This window comes from Conger conger, chromosome 2 (genome assembly GCF_963514075.1).
Source record: "Conger conger chromosome 2, fConCon1.1, whole genome shotgun sequence".
NCBI lineage: Eukaryota > Metazoa > Chordata > Actinopteri > Anguilliformes > Congridae > Conger > Conger conger.
In genome coordinates, this window is record NC_083761.1 from 82,044,719 (window position 1) to 82,063,758 (window position 19,040).

At 50.3% G+C, this 19,040-nt stretch overlaps 2 protein-coding genes across 4 annotated transcripts in view; both read left to right on the forward strand.

Moving 5' to 3' along the window:
• The window catches only part of LOC133121367 (SUN domain-containing protein 1-like), a 29,024-nt gene extending 17,952 nt beyond the window's left edge, over nt 1–11,072 (forward strand). Inside the window, exons 10-23 of the mRNA XM_061230566.1 lie at nt 146–244; nt 1,491–1,584; nt 2,656–2,714; nt 3,395–3,594; nt 4,538–4,852; nt 5,229–5,324; nt 5,707–5,750; nt 5,948–6,092; nt 6,468–6,761; nt 7,219–7,303; nt 7,905–8,020; nt 8,392–8,559; nt 9,250–9,342; nt 9,800–11,072. Coding sequence (XP_061086550.1) covers nt 146–244; nt 1,491–1,584; nt 2,656–2,714; nt 3,395–3,594; nt 4,538–4,852; nt 5,229–5,324; nt 5,707–5,750; nt 5,948–6,092; nt 6,468–6,761; nt 7,219–7,303; nt 7,905–8,020; nt 8,392–8,559; nt 9,250–9,342; nt 9,800–9,931 — 1,940 coding nt within the window. The 3' untranslated portion in view covers nt 9,932–11,072. The remainder of the gene's footprint in view (nt 1–145; nt 245–1,490; nt 1,585–2,655; nt 2,715–3,394; nt 3,595–4,537; nt 4,853–5,228; nt 5,325–5,706; nt 5,751–5,947; nt 6,093–6,467; nt 6,762–7,218; nt 7,304–7,904; nt 8,021–8,391; nt 8,560–9,249; nt 9,343–9,799) is intronic.
• An 890-nt stretch (nt 11,073–11,962) lies between these two features.
• Nucleotides 11,963–19,040, forward strand: part of get4 (guided entry of tail-anchored proteins factor 4) — a 16,249-nt gene continuing 9,171 nt past the window's right edge. Inside the window, exons 1-3 of one of the 3 annotated variants that reach the window (XM_061229580.1) lie at nt 11,963–12,074; nt 14,480–14,645; nt 18,700–18,778. In XM_061229580.1, coding sequence (XP_061085564.1) covers nt 14,503–14,645; nt 18,700–18,778 — 222 coding nt within the window. In that variant the 5' untranslated portion in view covers nt 11,963–12,074; nt 14,480–14,502. Of the gene's footprint in view, nt 12,075–14,410; nt 14,646–18,699; nt 18,779–19,040 lie in introns of those variants that run through there. The other 2 variants (XM_061229589.1, XM_061229572.1) reach the window with 2 other exon arrangements.

Genomic DNA, 19,040 nt, shown 5'->3' on the forward strand with positions numbered 1-19,040 from the left:
GGGACCAGCTGTTGACTAGTGGGGACCGACTGTTGACTAGTGGGGACCTTTGACTAGTGGGGACCGACTGTTGACTAGTGGGTACCGAGTGTTGACTACTGGCTGTAACTGCTGTGTTGCTGTTTTGGCCTCCGCTGGTCTCCAGGTCACTCGTTGCTGTGGGCGGTGCGAGGGGCGGGATCTGCGGGCTGGTTTGTGGCCCAATCGCTGCTCTCCGTTCTGTGGTCGGCCGCCGCGTCTCCAGGTCATTCCGCACCCCGCGCCGAAACTACCAACGCCTCCGTTCCCACCCCCTCTGTCCTGCTCGCTGTGACCCTGAAACTCCCCCCTAGCCCCAGTCTGTGGGGATCCCCTCTCTCCTGCTCTGGGAATATGGCCCTGAAATTCCCCCCTCCGGTCCGAGCTTCCTAATATCCCTGTGTGTCGGTCTCCAGCAGCCTCTGTCCTTACGTCTGGACAGTGTCTGTTCCACTAACCGCATGGGGGGGGGGGGGCTTGAGTACTCCTGGGTGGGACCCCCAGGTGCCTTTTTGGGGGCTGTGGGGCCCTAGTGTGGATGCTCTACTGCTGCTCTTCTCCTGATCCTCCTCCCTGTTGATTCAGCCCCGTCTCTGTCCTGCACGGTGGAACTCCTCTCTCTCCTGCGTGGTGGGGCTCCTCTCTGTCCTGCGCGGTGGGGCTCCTCTGTGTCCTGCGCGGTGGGGCTCCTCTCTGTCCTGCGCGGTGGGGCTCCTCTCTGTCCTGCGCGGTGGGGCTCCTCTCTGTCCTGCGCGGTGGGGCTCCTCTCTGTCCTGCGCGGTGGGGCTCCTCTCTGTCCTGCGCGGTGGGGCTCCTCTCTGTCCTGCGCGGTGGGGCTCCTCTCTGTCCTGCGCGGTGGGGCTCCTCTCTCCTACGAGGCGGGGTGGTTTTTGGAAGCGGCACGCTGCCGCCCCTCAGCCTGGCTCACGTCCCTCTCACGCCCTCTGCACAGAGAGATCTAAACCACCCCGACACCGGCAGGGAAGAGATTCGGATAAGCTTTGTGTGGGATGCTGGGAAATTTACCAAGAACGGCTCTGTGGGCAGCCCTCGGCCTTCCTGAGGGATCGGGGGTATTTGTTCTAAAATAAATAAAACGGCGTTGAATCTCTCCCCAGCTAACTAGCTTGCTTCTCATGTGGCCCTCCATCTCTGTGCCTCTCAGGGCTGTGCCGGGCATAACCCCTCTGGTTTGAAAATAAAGCCTGATAACTACAGCACAGAGACCAGTTTTTTGTTTTGTTTTTTTTTTTCTCTCTGGAAAACGCGCTGCTTGCATTTCCTGCCCGACTAACATAGCGGAGTAGTGTTTTACCCCTGTGCTTCCGTCCCCAGGCGGAGTGTAAACCCTCTGACCTCTTAACTCCTCTGTTTTAGGGGCGTCCTGCATGCCTGTGGACTGCTCTCTCCCTGAATACGGCAGCGTACCCTCACTCACCCCCCTCTCTCCCCCCTCTCTCCCCCCCGTGCAGGTAACGCGGCCGCGGGGGCGTTCTGGTGGCTGGGGACCGGCTGGTACCAGCTGGTCACGCTCGTGTCCATGCTCAATGTCTTCATCCTGACCCGGTGAGAACCCCACGCCTCAACTTTGACCCCCTCTGCTCAATCGCAGGGTTACGGTCCGTCCGACCGAGGGGAAGGTTTAATGAGCAGCCTTTAGCCTCGTGGCTAAGATGCTCGACTGGGACCGGGAAGGGTGCAGCCACGATAAGATCAGCTGTTGGGGCCCTTGAGCAGGGCCCCTAAACCCCACTTTGCTCCAGGGGGGGATAATCCACTTCTTAGTCCAGTGGTTCTTAACCTGGGTTAAGACCCCAGGGGTTTTGATAAAAGCATTTTCCAATTAAATATATACCTATGTTTTGAAGAAATCATATTTTATTTTTCCAATTACGAAGGGTTCGGTGAATGCACTCATGAAGCTTGCAGGGTTCAGTACCTCCAATAAGGTTAAGAACCACTGCCTTAGTCTAATCAACTGTAAGTCACTTTGGATAAAAGCGTCAGCTAAATGACTGCAGTGTAATGTTTCCTGCTGACTACTGTTGACTCCCATCTTTAATCCATCAAACTCTCTGCTTAATATTTTCATTTTCAGTTAAGGCCTCAGTCCGCTCCAGGTAGCCACTGAAGCCAAAATAATTTGGAGAGAATTCAAAATTCAATCTCAGGATTTAGTCAGTTTGACTAAAAACAGTTGGTTCATTATTGCGTTCCTGGGCCTCCTTTGCCTGAGTTTTGTCAGTGCTGGAGCAGAGGTGTTTATGAGGATTAGCACTCTTATTGCACCTTGATCTGTCTGAAATCTCGCTGAGTGGTTAAATATTAATGGAGCCCAGGAAATCTGTGCTGTTTTTCTTTTTTTATTGCCGAGGAGTGGACTAAAACCCCAGTCAAACTGTGTCGCCACTCTGTGTCTATCTTACCTGGCCAAAAGGAAAACTGTAGACCCAATGATTGCCTGAATGTTATTCATACAGTGTCAAGGTTTCTGAATTATTTATTATTTGTGGCGTGGAGCGTTCGCTTACGGTTCTTATGGCAGTGGAGCTGACTTATTAAATGCGCTTTTCTGCTGAATTTGGGAGTGAGAGAAGACCTGATTAATAATGGAACTGCTGTATGTGTGTGTTTCAGAGTCCTCCCTAAACTCTACAAACTAATGCTGTTCCTCCTGCCCTTTCTCCTGCTCCTGGGTGAGTGATACCTCTCTCTCTCCCTCTCCCTCTCTCTCCCCCCTCTCTGTCTCCCCCCTCTCTCTCTCCCCCCTCTCTCTCTCTCTCCATCTCTCCCTCTCTCCCCCCCTCTCTCTCCCCCCCTCTCCCTCTCTCCCCCCCTCCCTCTCCCCCCCTCTCCCTCTCCCCCCCTCTCCCTCTCTCCACCTCTCCCTCTCTCCACCTCTCTCTCTCCCCCCCTCTCCCTCTCTCCCCCCCTCCCTCTCCCTCCCTCTCTCCCTCCCCCCCCCCTCCCTCCCTCTCTCCCTCCCCCCCCCTCCCTCTCTCCCTCCCTCTCCCCTCCCTCTCTCCCTCCCTCTCCCCCCTCCCTCTCCCCCCTCCCTCTCTCCCTCCCTCTCCCCCCTCCCTCTCTCCCTCCCTCTCCCCCCTCCCTCTCTCCCTCCCTCTCCCCCCTCCCTCTCTCCCTCCCTCTCTCCCTCCCTCTCCCCCCTCTCTCCCCTCCCTCTCCCCCCTCTCTCCCCTCCCTCTCCCTCTCTCTCCCCTCCCTCTCCCTCTCTCTCCCCTCCCTCTCCCTCCCTCTCACACCCACAAATACAACACACTTCTCTCTCTCACACACACACACACACACACACACACACTGCGGTTGCAGTGTGTCTCTCCTGCTCTAACGTGGCCGTCTCTGGCTCCTCTCCTCCCAGGCCTGTGGTTCTGGTGGCCGGCCGCCCTGCTGTCCTACCTGCCCTCCGTCAACCTGACGGACTGGAGCTCGGCCTCCCTGCTCCCCTGGGCTGGGACCCCCGCCTCCCCCGCACTCCTAGAGAAGATGATTCCCCCCAACACCGCCCTTCCTCAGGCTGCCTCACACCCTACTGGTGCTCTACCACCTGCTGTCTCTCAGGTATGGGCCTAACCCTCACACCCTACTGGTGCTCTCTCAGGTAGGGGCCTAACCCTCACAACCTACTGGTGCTCTCTCAGGTAGGGGCCTAACCCTCACACCCTACTGGTGCTCTCTCAGGTAGGGGCCTAACCCTCACAACCTACTGGTGCTCTCTCAGGTAGGGGCCTAACCCTCACACCCTACTGGTGCTCTCTCAGGTAGGGGCCTAACCCTCACAACCTACTGGTGCTCTCTCAGGTAGGGGCCTAACCCTCACACCCTACTGGTGCTCTCTCAGGTAGGGGCCTAACCCTCACAACCTACTGGTGCTCTCTCAGGTAGGGGCCTAACCCTCACACCCTACTGGTGCTCTCTCAGGTAGGGGCCTAACCCTCACAACCTACTGGTGCTCTCTCAGGTAGGGGCCTAACCCTCACACCCTACTGGTGCTCTCTCAGGTAGGGGCCTAACCCTCACAACCTACTGGTGCTCTCTCAGGTAGGGGCCTAACCCTCACACCCTACTGGTGCTCTCTCAGGTAGGGGCCTGACCCTGACCAGCTGGCTCTCTGGGCCTTTGGCTTGTCTGGGTTCATCACGGTGCCTTTCAGAGCTCGGGGGGCACCAGGCCGGAGATGGAGGGTTTATCTGCCGTGTACAGGCTGTGTGTGAAGAGAACAGTGCTGTGCTAATGGGAGTGTAGGTCTTCCCTGGTGTGTCTCTGTCTGTGTGTCTGTGTCCTTCGGTCTTCAGGGTCAGTCTGTGTCTGTGTGTGAGTCTTCAGGGTCAGTCTGTGTGTGAGTCTTCAGGGTCAGTCTGTGTCTGTGTCTGTGTGGAGTCTTCAGGGTCAATCTGTGTCTGTGTGTGAGTCTTCAGGGTCAGTCTGTGTCTGTGTGTGAGCCTTCAGGGCCAGTCTGTGTCTGTGTGTGGAGTTGACTCCCCTTCCTGACCCGTCCCAACAGGAGGAGCGCGTGGCGGGGGTCTCCGTGGCGACGGTCTCCGCGGCGGGGGTCTCCATGGCGACGGTGGGCGCTGACGCGGAGCGGCTGTCCCGGCTGGAGCAGAGCCTGGCGCGGCTGTGGGAGGGGGTGCAGGGCGGGGCCCGCCTGCAGGAGCGCCAGCACGGGGAGGTGCTGGGCCTCCACGCCTCCCTGCAGCAGCAGCTGGACCGGCAGACGGACCGGGACGGCCTGGCTCTGTGGCTGTCCGGGCTGCTGGACCAGAGACTCGCCCTGCTGAGGGGGGAGATGGAGCAGGGCGCGGAGCGGGGCGGCCAGGTGAGGCTCTGCCCAAACCGGGGGGGCGTGGGGGTGTGTGTGTATTACACGCAAAATGGATTCCACTGAGCAGTGGTGTAATGCTCACTCCAGCGATCTGTCGGCGGTGCAACAAAAGGAAAGTGTCATCCAGGTCAGTCATCTTCAGGTAATAAGACACCATTTCCCTCTACATGCCAAGACAAGCTCCCTGCTCTCACTGGAATCCATTTTGAGTGTAATACTGAACCACCCCCCCGCTGGAGTGAGCATTACGGCATGTCAGGGGTGATGATGTTTATGATTTGGTTGCACTAATTTCCTCTGATGCCCTTTCAGTTTCTTAGCACGAGCCCTTCTGTTATGTTTATACCCCTCTCTGCGCCCCCCCCCCCAGGTTCAGCAGCAGCAGTATGTGCAGCAGCAGCAGGGTCATGAGTTCCGTCTGGCCGAGATGGAGACGCTGCTACAGGCCCTGGCAGTCAAGACTGAGGTACACACTCACTCACACACTCACTCACACGCTCACTCACTCACTCACTCACTCACTCACTCGCTCACTCACTCACTCACTCACTCACTCACTCACTCACTCACTCACACGCTCACTCACACACTCTCTCACTCTCTCACTCACTCACTCACTCACTCACTCACTCACTCACTCACTCACTCACTCACTCACTCACTCACTCACTCACTCACTCACACACACACACACACACTCTCACACTCTCACACTCACTCTCACACTCACTAGCACTTATTCAGACCCACACACACACATATAACCACACGCACCCACACACTGATGAACTGTGCAGTGGGCTGTTGAGCATCGATATTGATGATGATGATGAACTGCTCTTCCTCAGGAGCTGCAGCAGAGAGGAGAGACTGACACAGCAGCTCCAGTGAGGTCAGTGTGTGTGTGCTGTCCCACTGCGTCGTGTGTGTGTGTGTGTGTGTGCGTGTGCGTGTGCGTGTGCGTGTGCGTGTGCGTGTGTGTGTGTGTGTGTGTGTGTGTGCGCGCGCGCTGTCCCACTGCATCCAGTGCTCTGTGTGTGTGATGTTCTGTCCCCTAGTTATTAGACACTGTTTCTCTGTCCTCCTCAGTGTGAGTGTGGACCACGAGTCCCACAATGCCCTGCTGGGCCAGGTGCAGAAGCTGGAGGCGGAGCTTGGTCGGATCAGGCAGGAGCTCCAGGGCGTGATTGGCTGCCAGGGACGCTGTGAGCAGCTGGGCGGCCTCCAGGACACGGTGAGGGGTCTCTCTCTCTCTCTCTCTCTACTTATCTCTGTCCCTGAACACTGGCTCCCCTCTTGGCAGCTTGTGTAACTTGCCTCCATCCATGCCTACACCTGGAACCTTTCTCTCGGTTTAATTGCAACCCAATGGTGCACGCCGGGATGTTGGTACTGTTTTGCATTTATAGTATTCCGAGCTTGAAACGGTTTACTTCTCTGTGGAACATTTTAAAAACCTAGTCGCATCTTATGACTTAAAATCGCATCAGTTATCTGTTCATGGAACAGTAGATGCGACCTGACGACGCACCTGGCATCTGAGTGCATCGTTTCTGGCGGCCATTTTAACGGCCCTGTCTCCGTCTCCCTCTGTGACGCGCGGCTGCAGGTGTCTGCGCAGATAAAGCAGGAGCTGCGGACGCTGTTCTACGGCTCTGCGCAGACGCAGACGGAGGAGGAGGAGGAGGAGGAGGAGGAGCGGAAGCTTCCGGAGCCCCTGCTGCCCTGGCTGTCCGCGCAGTTCGCCCGCGGCGCGGACCTCCGCTCCACCCTGGCCTCCCTGGAGAGGAGCATCCTGGGAAACCTGTCCCTGCAGCTGGGGCAGAGCGCGCAGCCGGCCTGCGCCGCCTCCGTCGCCCACACCGTGGCCAGCACCACCGGGGCTGCTGGGATGTCAGAGGAGGTACGGCCGCTCCACCAGGCTTCCTTTCGCATTATTATGTCATACTTAGCCGACGCCGTTATCCAGAGTCACTTACAGTTGATTAGACTAAACAGGGGGACAGTCCCGTCCCCCCCTGTCCCCCCCGCCCCTGTCCCCGGAGCAATGTTGGGTTAAGGGCCTCGCTCAACTGTCCAGCAGCTGTGCGGATCTGATCGTGGCTATGGTGGGGCTTCAGCCACCAACCTTCCAGTCCCAGTCATGCTGTGTTTTGCTAGCTATGGATGTGATGCTTTGACTTGTGGAAGAACCTGTGCACTCGTAAGTGGCTTCGGATTGAAAGCGTCTGCCAAATGACAAGCATGTGAATGTAGTGTAAAACGCACGATGAGTGACCGCTTTGAGCGGTTCTGTGAGACGGCGCTGTTCAGGTGAGCAGCCAGGTGAGGTGAGCTCTGTGCCCCTGTGTCCCCTCCAGCACGTGCAGCTGATTGTGAAGAACGCTCTGACCCTGTACTCTCAAGACCGCACGGGCCTGGTGGACTACGCCCTGGAGTCAGGAGGTACGTACGGGAGACCCCGCTGGGCCCCTCTCTCTCTCCCGTGAGACCCCCGCTGGGCCCCTCTCTCTCTCCCGTGAGACCCCCGCTGGGCCCCTCTCTCTCCTGTGAGACCCCCGCTGGGCCCCTCTCTCTCCCGTGAGACCCCGCTGGGCCCCTCTCTCTCCCGTGAGACCCCCGCTGGGCCCTTCTCTCTCCTGTGAGACCCCCGCTGGGCCCCTCTCTCTCCTGTGAGACCCCCGCTGGCCCCTCTCTCTCCTGTGAGAGACCCCCCCCCCCCCCGCTGGGCCCCTCTCTCTCTGTCGTGGGCAGCTGCAGTCACTGCCATGGAGGCCTGTGGTTTCCTCTCTCTGTTAACCATTACAGTTTGGGCATTAGCAGATGCAAACACACTCTTATCCAGAGAGACCAGTGCAGCTTCAGGAGTGAACTACAGAGTCTGATTAACCTCTAACTGCCATAAAAATGTGTGTGTGTCTGTATGTATGTGTCTCTAATGTGTCTCTGTGTGTGTCTCTGTGTGTGTGTCTCTGTGTGTGTGTGTCTGTGTCTGTGTCTCTCTGTGTCTGTGTCTGTGTGTCTCTCTGTGTGTGCGTCTGTGCAGGAGGAAGCGTCCTGAGCACGCGTTGCTCTGAGACGTATGAGACGAAGACGGCGCTGATGAGTCTGTTCGGTCTGCCCCTCTGGTACTTCTCCCAGTCCCCCCGCGTCGTCATACAGGTGAGTGTGTATACCACACACACACACACACACACACACACACACACACGCGCGCACACGCGCACACACTCACGCACACACACACACACACACACACACATTCTCTCTCTCACACACATTCTGTTTAGTCACAGAGCTGCTTGCAGTATGGTGTAATGAGTTAACTGGCTGCTCATTGGCTGTAGCCTTTAGTAAATATCCCGCTGTATAAACTAAATGTAAGAAAAAAATAAAATTTTAAAAATAAAATAGATTTTGTAGTTTACAAGTGATTTGGCTTTATTACAGCTTCCTAAGAGCAGAACATGTATTCAGGCCACTAGATTTACTGTACATTATGAAAGATTAATTGTCACCCCCTCTCCTCTCAGCCGGACGTCTACCCCGGGAACTGCTGGGCTTTCAAAGGCTCCCAGGGCTACCTGGTGATCCGGCTGTCTCTGCGGGTCCGTCCCACTGCCTTCTCCCTGGAGCACATCCCCAAATCCCTGTCCCCCACCGGCAACATCAGCAGCGCCCCCCGCCAGTTCACCGTCTACGTAAGTCCTGGTTCTGCTGGCTGTGCAGTTTGTGCAGAAACAGGCTTCTGATTGCGCTGACTGTAGGTCTGGCTGGTTGTGCTGATTGTGGGTCTGGCTGTGCTGATTGTGGGTCTGGCTGGTTGTGCTGATTGTGGGTCTGGCTGTGCTGATTGTGGGTCTGACCTGCTGGTTGTTGTAGGTCTGGCTGTGCTGATTGTAGGTCTGACCTGCTGGTTGTTGTAGGTCTGGCTGTGCTGACTGCTGATTGTAGGTCTGGCTGTGCTGATTGTGGGTCTGGCTGTGCTGATTGTAGGTCTGACCTGCTGGTTGTTGTAGGTCTGACCTGCTGGTTGTTGTAGGTCTGGCTGTGCTGGTTGTGCTGATTGTTGGTCTGGCTATGCTGATTGTAGGTCTGACTGTGCTGGTTGTTGTAGGTCTGGCTGTGCTGGTTGTGCTGATTGTTGGTCTGGCTATGCTGATTGTAGGTCTGACTGTGCTGGTTGTTGTAGGTCTGGCTGTGCTGGTTGTGCTGATTGGGTCTGGCTATGCTGATTGTAGGTCTGGCTGTGCTGGTTGTTGTAGGTCTGACTGTGCTGGTTGTGCTGGTTGTGCTGATTGTGGGTCTGGCTGTGCTGGTTATGCTGATTGTAGGTCTGGCTGTGCTGGTTCTGGTTGTGCTGATTGTAGGTCTGGTTGCTCTGTCCGCAGGGCCTGGATAATGAGTCCCAGGAGGAGGGCACAGTGCTGGGACACTACACCTACCAGGAGGACGGGGACGCCCTGCAAACATTCCCTACCACGGTACCCACAATGCACTGCACCGCTGCAGGACCGACAGGCTGACACTAAAGTCCACATTTAATACAATCTTACACTGCTTTACATAAGCAGCAGACTAAAGCTTAAGCAGGGCAGCATTGTAGGTTTGGTATCGACTCAAAAACATCGATTAGTCCTGTAATTCAAAGTAAATTCAGTCTGTAAACCGTTTTCATAGTATCATGAGAATGTGTTGGCTGTTAATATTAAAGGATGCATTTCCAATGTTAGAAATGTAAAGGAAAAAACGGGGCTGAAGGAACATTTGAGGACAGTGATATATTGCCTTTGCCTGCACCTTTGTACTGATGACGGGTTCATTTGTCCTGGTCTATGAATGCCTCTCAGGACAGCACGGAGTTCCAGTGTTGGTGGTGGATGTGAGGTGCGCGTTTGGCTCAGTGCTGCCCCCCCCCCCCCCCCCCCCCGTGTGTTTCAGGTGCAGAACGAGCGGTCGTACCAGGTCATCGAGGTGCGGGTGCGGTCGAACTGGGGCCACCCGGAGTACACCTGTCTGTACCGCGTCCGCGTGCACGGAGAGCCCCGCCCCCTCCCCGTGACTGACGGCTGAGCGGGGGAGGGGGGGGGAGGTCACGGTTTACAGAGGTGTTGACACAAAACCCACTTCCCACCCACTCCACCCCCTTTTCTTAATGAGTGACTTAATCGCTCACCAAACCCAGCACTGAAAAGTCTCCTGCACTGAAAGGCTCCTGTGGGACTGCGCCTGGCTTCTGGGGGGGGGGGTACCTGGCCGCGCTGCTGCCCCCTGGTGGCCGCACTGTCACCCTACCTCCAACCCAACCGCACCTCCCCTTCCATTGTTTTTATGTCCCCCTGGTTTTCTATCCTCTAATCTAATCTTTTAAGCACTGACAAAACGAGCGTGATTCGGACTCGGGATTTTTTTTTTTAAGGCGTTCGCTGCAGTCATATCGAGCGCCTCCACAAAGGACCGTAAAAGCCTTCAACAGAACCAACTGACCAGTCCGACCGCGTCGTCATCCAGATACACGCCACGCCGGATCTAATCGGTTACACCCTCGTTTTATTTTCCTTTTAACGACCGCCGTTTTGTTACGACCATTAAGCTGGACTGGGTAACGCGGCAGCTTGCTGAAAGCACACTTCGCAGTGTCCGTAGAGAGAAGGCGCTCCGCCCAGAATCCAGACTGGACCCTGGCTTCTGGCTCCGACCGGAACGCTGTCGCCGGCTCGCCCAAAGAGAGACCACGCAGGAATTTTATCTGTATATTTTGTTAATAGTTTCTTTAAATCGGCTAATATCAGTGTTGCTTTAAAATGTATGTAAATTACTGCCTGTTGTCATTTACGTTTGTCGAATGTTTTTTAAGTCATTTTGAAACTGATGATACTGAAGGATGCGCTGCACAGACCCTCTTAGTTGGAGTGAAAATACTCGACTAAAGATCGATGACAATCCGGACGGTTAAACAAACAAACGCTTTTCTTTGGTGTGGATTCCTCAGCACTATTTATTTCGCTGTTATACGTTATTGAAAAGATAGGACTTTATGCAATGTATTTTTGTAAAACGCTTTTCAAAATATTTTGTAATTGTTACGGGACGGAAATTTAGGGTGGTTTACTGTTTTTATATAATTTTGTTTTATTTTTGTCTATGCATAAGATTAATAACTTCCATCAAATCTGCCATCAAATATGTTGAAATAAAATTATTTTTTATTTTATCCTTGTTTCATGTTGCCTTTTCTTAAAATAAAGATGAGAAATATATTTGTGGTGGCTGTACTGATTTAAATGTGTATTCCTGCGAGCCACTGGTGATGTGCTTCGATTGCTTGCTCTTTAATCTGTGCCAAAAAGCATTCTTAACCATTTGTACAAACAATGCACACACAATCCAGCTCTGAACTCTAGTCATAGATGCATTGGATTCAATACGTGTAGTTTTAGTCCTACGACTGTGGGCTGAATAAGCCCCAATGCCCCAGTGCAGTTACCGGGGCACTGCAGTAGTAGACTGTCTTTCGAGTGAGATGTTAAACCGAGGTCCTGAATCACTGTAGTCATTGAAGATCCCTGACACTCATTGCAAAGAGTAGGGGGGTTCCCTGGTGTAAATGGTAAATGGTTGGCATTTATATAGCGCCTTTATCCAAAGCGCTGTACAAGTGATGCTTTTTTTTCATTCATTCGCCCATTCGTATACACACACACCCAACGGCAATGGGCTGCCATCAAGGCACCAACCAGCTCATCAGGAGCATTTAGGGGTTAAGGCGTCCTGCTCAGGGACAGTTCAACACACCCTGGGTGCGATCGAACTGGCACCCCTCCTACGACTAGACAACTGCTCTTACTGCCTGAGCCGAAGTTGCCCCATAATAAGGTGTCCTGAATAAATTCCCAGCCTGGACCTCTCAACCTGCCACCTAATTCCCAGATTTAATTGGCTAAAGTTGTCTCGCACTCTAGCTCAGCCGTTGTGTGGTGGGCGTTCTGGTGCAAAATGGCTGCCGTGCATCACCCAGGTGTGTGCCGTACTTTGGTGGTGGTTGTGGAGGCATTCCCCCTCTGTATAATAAGTGCAAGGAATAATTGCAGTGCAGGCTAGAACCATGTGCCATCCGAAAGGAAAGAGATTACTTCCTGTTCACCTGTAAGCGGCTTACTTACAGCACATTCTGTACAAAACTTGCAGTGCAACGTGTTTATTAAGGGCTAAAAAGGTATGTTCTTCATAAATCTTCATTTAAAAAGATCAACCGTTTGTGCTGTACTCCGTTCGAGTCAAGAGCCGTACTGTGCAGTAGAAACTTGAAGCCGCCTCGCCGTATAAGCATTTTGCCAAATATATTTTGGATTTAACAAGCACATACGTTGTTAAAACCAAACTAAAACGTAAGTGCCGCCATCACACGGCTGAGCAATGGCTCTACCGAATATACAGAGATGGATTGGATTCCGCCAAGAAATGCGCCGAGCTGCCATCTTTTTTTAAACTTGGCTTTTCCGTTATCATTTGGAAGTAATCGGTTTTAAAATAGACTCCACGCTGCCACGCCTTGGCACTACTCTGGAAAAAATACTGAGAACTGGGTGTGAGTTCTCAGATTTGTCAGAGTGATAGCCTACTTATAATTCGCTGTGAATAAACGTGACATGCAGTAGTCTTTCAGCGATACCATTTGTTTGGACCAAAATGGAAATTACTACATTGTGATATCTAGCATTTTAGGACACACGTTAACACATTTTACTGCCCATTTCTAATTCCTGAAAACAAGTCTATTCATTATGATTTTATGGGCAAACCAGGAAGATTTGCAGAGATTTAGCTGACGCCTTTATCCAAAGCGACTTATGGTTGATTACACCAAGTAGGGGACAATACCCCCAGGATACTAGCAGCTGTACAGATCTTACCGCTTGAACCAACAACCTTCAGGGTCCCAACCATGCACCTTAGTCACTAGACTACAGGCAGCCCCTATTTGTCAGGTGGTTGATGCACATTGCCAGTTGGAATCTGACCAGGAAAAACGGTTAACACTCGACCTGCCATGAGATATTTCAAGTCCACAGTTGGAAGGGACCTTGTTTTGAAGGTACAATAGGTAAGATTTCTGTGTTAAAACATTGTTACAAGACAATTGTAAATCCCTTCCTATCATTGAAAAGGGCTTACTGACATGCTGACTCACCCTCTGCCTGTGTTTATAGTCCTTAAATTCGGGTTTCAAAATATACAGCTGATGGCCCAACACTCACTAGAATTTCGGACTTCTAACGGTCAAGAGAGGAATAGCAGCAACAAACCTTCAAACCATAACACTGTTTATCCCTCCCCCTTCTCCGTAAACACGCTGACGTTGAACACATTTTCAACCAATGAGCTTGAATTATTGGACAATTATACAATGTTTAGAGTGTATAGAGTACATTGGGGCCATCAACTGTATATTTTGATACCCGAATTTAAAAACTATAAATACAGGCAGAGGGTGAGTCAACATGTCAGTGAGACTTTTTCAATGATAGGAATGGTCTTGTAACAATGTTTTAACACAAAAATCTTATCTATTGTAGCTTTTATGTCGCATCCAAAGGACTTCAAATGACTATATACCGCACAATACTGGGGAATTGGGAGTTCAGTTTGATTCACAGGAAACACTGCCCCCTACTGGTTTGCTAACGCATCTAGGCTGCAAGAACACAGAAAGCCAGCAAGCAAGGCAGGACTTTCAACTTGAGTCTTGCTCAAAGTTCGTGTTACCTTAAACACTGGAACTGACCATTTACCAGAAGTAAATTTGCAGAATAATGTTGCTTCAAACCGGTTTAAACAAATTGTTCAACAATCATGGAATCAGCTTTCAAACTTTCAAAACAAATTTTCAAGAAGATGTTTTCAGTGTTTCTGTTTTTTTTTTTTTTGTTCTCATTGCATTGTTCACTACATTTTCACCAAATCTTTTTAAAGAAGTAATATGTTAGGACCCCTTTTAGACAAACGTGGTGGTTTATAATCATCACTGCGATTATACAACGCCATAACTTTAGAAAGGAAGGCTGTCGATATATTTACTAACATGTCCTTTCCAATTCCGAAATTAGTTTCAGTGCGACGGTCTAAAGCTCCATCTCTTTCTTAGTTTACCTCGACTGGACTCTCCCCTACCCTCTCATTTAGGCTGTTTTTTTTTTTTACCCTCCATTCTTTTCCAGAAAATTGTGGGCAGGTCTATTTGTGTGCCAAACGATCAAATATGTTGAAAACCACTATGCAAAACAATGCCCTATGGCTGTCGTTGCTAACTTCTTTGCAACGTTTAAAACACTGGTATTTCCAGCATGACAGCTATAAATTCCATTAATATAAAAAAGAAGAACCATAGATCATATCTATGGTTGTTTGGATAACTGTCTCTGCGCAAACGAATTAAAATAATGTGATTATTATTTTTGTTTAATATACTGCTACCCAGGTGATAGATACTTTAGGGACCACAACAAAAGATTCCCCAGAAGAACCAAAGTAAATTGTAGAGAACTACGGCAAGCCGGAACGATCCGCTCCACTTTTATCGTTTTCTTAACGCTTGCTGTTCCCTGTGACGCGGTGTGGTAGGTCTGAGCAGCTTGGAACAAACAATGATGTCGGAGCAGGAGGCTCTGAAGTGCTCCAGCGCCAGGAACCGCGGGGGAGTACAGCGGGTTGAAGGGAAATTGCGAGCTAGCGTGGAAAAGGGGGACTACTATGAGGCGCATCAGATGTACCGTACCTTATTCTTTAGGTGAGTCTTAATCAAGTTGGTGAGCTGGGACTTAAAAATAAATATTCTTCTAGCGGCTCGGGGCCTGTGTTTCCAGATCTTTCTCTCTGTCAACCAAATTTCAGTTGGCCCGGTCTTTTGGCAAATGCGATTGGTTGACTGCCGACAATTCTCCGCCTCCTGTAGCCAGTACTACTTTGGGATAGCTCTGTCCGTCTGTCAATCACTAGCTAGCTTGTGTGACCGCTTCCGAATTGGTACTCGCTAAATGGAAATTATGGTTAGCCTCCTTAGCGAATGTTACCTTGCTATATGCAGGATATTGAGACAATAAACGCAGCCAACGTGATAACTGTGGTTAGCATAATAAACATAGCTACTAAGGTTACTGTAGTCATCCTCTTTGAAGTTAAAAGTCCCCAGGCAGTGTAATCAGTGAGCTAGCATTGCTAAGTAGCTTGCTATGTATAGCTAACGTTAGCTAATTGATTGTACACTTGGACTAGCTAGGTAGATAGTTACAGGGTGACTGTCAGACCACTTATTTTACTATTCATAGGGACTGGCAGATTGGAACCGAATCCGTGATAAAATACTCACCTGAAATTCCTTATACAACGTAGGCTAAGTGAATATTACAGTACAGACTTGATAATGTGCCGTATAGCTCAACCACTAGCTGTGATAAAAGCCAAAATAATTTTAGGCTACGTTAGCTAGGCCAGGCCACATATAACAAATTAATTTATCCATATAACGTGATATTTAGAAAGCATCCAGCATCCTAGCTAGTTAGCTGTTATACAGTAGGTAGTTGGCTGCGTTTGCTACATAACTTAAGCTAGTGTGGCTCACACTGGGCGTCGTACTTTTCTAAAAAGCTCGTCTGCCAGCATGCGACTTGAATACACTAGGTAGCTAAACCATCAGCTTGCACTGTTAGCAAGTATCTAACAAACGTGAACATTGGCATTGATATAAAATACACTGGTTGAGATGGTGTCTAAACGTAGTCTGGAATTGACATTTAATTATGTTAAATGCTTAAGGAAACTTCCCCAACAAGTGTTTGCGGTTTGCCTCAAAAATAAATACTTGACTTGCTACTTCCGATTGAAACGTTGGAAGAATTGAAAAGGTTCTCTTAAATAGCCTACCATAAGCTTGTTAAAAGGCCTGGCCTTGTGGGATATACAGTAGATGCCTAAGCCTTCTGAAGCATTACATTGGCCATGCTATCTTTCGCGTCTTTAAATGTAGAAGGCAAAAATGTAAACTATCGTGCTTCTTCCAAAACCCACCCGACTGTGGAATTTAGCTTCCGGTCATTCGCACTGTTGCATTTGGTTTAGTCCACTTCAGCATGTTTAATTTAACCGTATCCGTGTGTCTTGTGCTCACAACGCCAGAACGCACTATTTCTTTGAACTATTTTGCTCATTACCGCGGTGTATTTTGCCAGAGATTTGCCTATGGTGTTGTGACGAAAAGCATTCGTTCACAGTATAATTCATCAAGTCGTAGATTAACTCAGTATTTCAAGTTTCAATGTGGGAAGATCGAACATGACATTTGATTGGAGGGTGAACCCCCATCTTGTCGGGAGTGACCAGGGGCCTCTGTCATAAAGCAGGATTACGGAGTTAACTGGTTAACTGCACTGGAAAAATGTGGAACATGGACTGAAATGGAAAAAGTCCATTCCGGGTTGTACTCTGTGCACCTATCTGGCCAACTCAGTAATCCTTCCTGATCCAAGCCTGAGTTGGTTATCCTGAGCAAAATTTGGGCTGGCCTGTAGCTTAGTGGTTAAGGTACATGACTGGGACACGCAAGGTCGGTGGTTCGATCCCTGGTGTAGCCACAATAAGATCCGCACAGCCCTTGAGCAAGGCCCTCAACCCTGCATTGCTCCAGGGGAGGATTGTCTCCTGCTTAGTCTCATCAACTGTACGTCGCTCTGGATAAGAGCGTCTGCCAAATGCCGTTAATGTAATGTAATGTAATGTAATTTGCGGTGAGTGCATTAACATCCTTCATGTATTTCTTGAAGTACATCGATCGACAGACACCGTTACAGTGAACGGGGCGAGCTGTCTGCACAATTTACTGGCCAGAAGGTCTGTTCAGAATTTGGGATTGGTTGAACGCAGTGAGATGTGACTGCCAGATGTTATTGGCGGGAGGCTGGGAGCAGAGGTGTTTCTGCAGGACTCCGTGCGTGAGGGTTTTCACTCCGACGCAAAGTGCCACGTCATACACCAGAGCAGCCCAGGTGGAAGCGCCTCTAAAGCTCACGCAGCTTCTGACGGTAGAGCCTCCCGTTTAAGCCCCGTCTCCAAGGTGTGCCGTTCTCTCAGGGGCACCGGCGGGGTCATCGTTCATTTGGCGAGCCGCCGTCTGAAGGTTCAATGCGTTTTATTCACTTAACATCGTATCTTTGCGCACCGAAACCATTTAAGTCGCCGAAATTGATAATCTGCTCTTTCAATTTCGGGGGCTCTGAGAGTAGGAACTGAGATGCTAGGTAAGGAAGCTTTCGACTTCTTGCGGAAAAACACTCATTCTACAGAGCTTTTACATTTGCGTAGTTAATTTAGCTGATGCGTTTTTATCTGAAGCGACTTACAGTCGATTAGACTAAGCAGAGGCCAGTTGTCCCTGGAGGAACGTGGAGCAAGCTGCACTGATCGCATTGGGGCTGGGGCTTGGACTATCTTGAGCTGTCTAGTTCCCAGTCAAGCACCTTGACCACGAGGCTTCGAGCTTCAAGAAGTAAATCAAGAATTCACACTCAAGACACAATGTTCCACTTCATTAAGCATCATTTTGAACACACTTACACGTCTAGTTGGGGGCAACACCATTTAGTGTTCCTTTCAACAGTTTGTTAAAACGTCTCCCGTTTGTAACACATAAATAGTATATTTGTTAACATGAAAGCAGTAACAAAATATGTTGGAAATAACACAAAATTAGTAACGCAAAAAGTGTGACGGATATGAACGCTACTGTTTGAGAGAACAGGAAGCAGTGTGGGAAGTCTGTAATTATTGTGAACGTTTGGCACTCTTTGTAGTTATTGTGTATCACTTATGCCTGTTATTGAATAATTCGCCCTCTTCACCAGGTCTCCCTTATGAAAGAGATTGTATCTTAATGGGACTTCCTGGTTAAAATGAGGTTTTACAATACAGATGGTGCCGGAACGTTCTGTCCTTTTTTGGTCTCCGCTGTGGTAAAGAAAGCCAGGCGGAAATATTTATATTTTGAGTTTGAGTTCGGAAATGTCTCTGCTCAGACAGTGAAATAGAGCTTATAGCAGATGATATCCAGTCTTTGAAGTCTTGCTGCTGGTATTCATTTGGCCAGATTCGCAGACACATTAAGCCTAGTCCAAGACTAAAATCAATTTTGAATGGGCATTCTCCATACAAAACTACATTTAGTCCAGGACTAAGCTCAGTCTGTGTCCGTGATGTCAGCCCGTTGTGTTTCAGCTCTTCAGTGCTTACTTTAAGTCACTGATTGGCTAAGAAGTCCACTCACCTGGTTTCCAAGGCCCTAAGTGGCTGCTGTTCATAACTCACAAAAAACTTGCAGACGCTGCAGCCCTCCAGGACTGGAGTTAAACCTGCAGACACTGTGGCCCTCCAGGTCTGGAGTTACACCTGAAGACGCTGTGGCCCTCCAGGACTAGAGTTAAACCTGCAGACACTGCGGCCCTCCAGGACTGGAGTTAAACCTGCAGACACTGCTGCCCTCCAGGACTGGAGTTAAACCTGCAGACACAGCGCCCCCTCCAGCACTGGAGTTAAACCTGCAGACGCTGCGGCCCTCCAGGACTGGAGTTGAACACACAGATGCTGCGGTCCTCCAGTCTCGGAGTTTGAGATCCGTGATTTTGCTAATAGGGCTGTTCTCCGTAGTCTTCCTGTGGGTCGCTGAGCGCTCTGAACTGTGACACACTGCAGGTGTGTGTGTGTCTGGCCGCTGGGCTGACATCACTTCCTGCAGTGCAGGGTTAAGAGCAGGCTTGTGACCGATGCCCCGCCCCTCTCCACCTGTGCTGCAGGTATATGTCACAGGCCAAGCATGTGGAGGCCAGGGAGCTGATGTTCAGCGGAGCGACACTCTTCTTCAGCTACAACCAGGTAGGAGGGCTTCTTCTCTTTCATGCTAAAAATAATAACAAAACAAAACAACACCTGCTATTACTATTACTGCTACTACCACTATTACAACTACAATGAATACTACTGCCACTAATGTTAATGATGATGATAATATGATCATTATTATTATTATTATTATTATTATTATTATTAATAGTTGTGACATTTGTTATTATTAATGAATAATACATTTTTATCTTTAAAGAAATGCAAATACACAAGGTAATAATAATAATAATAA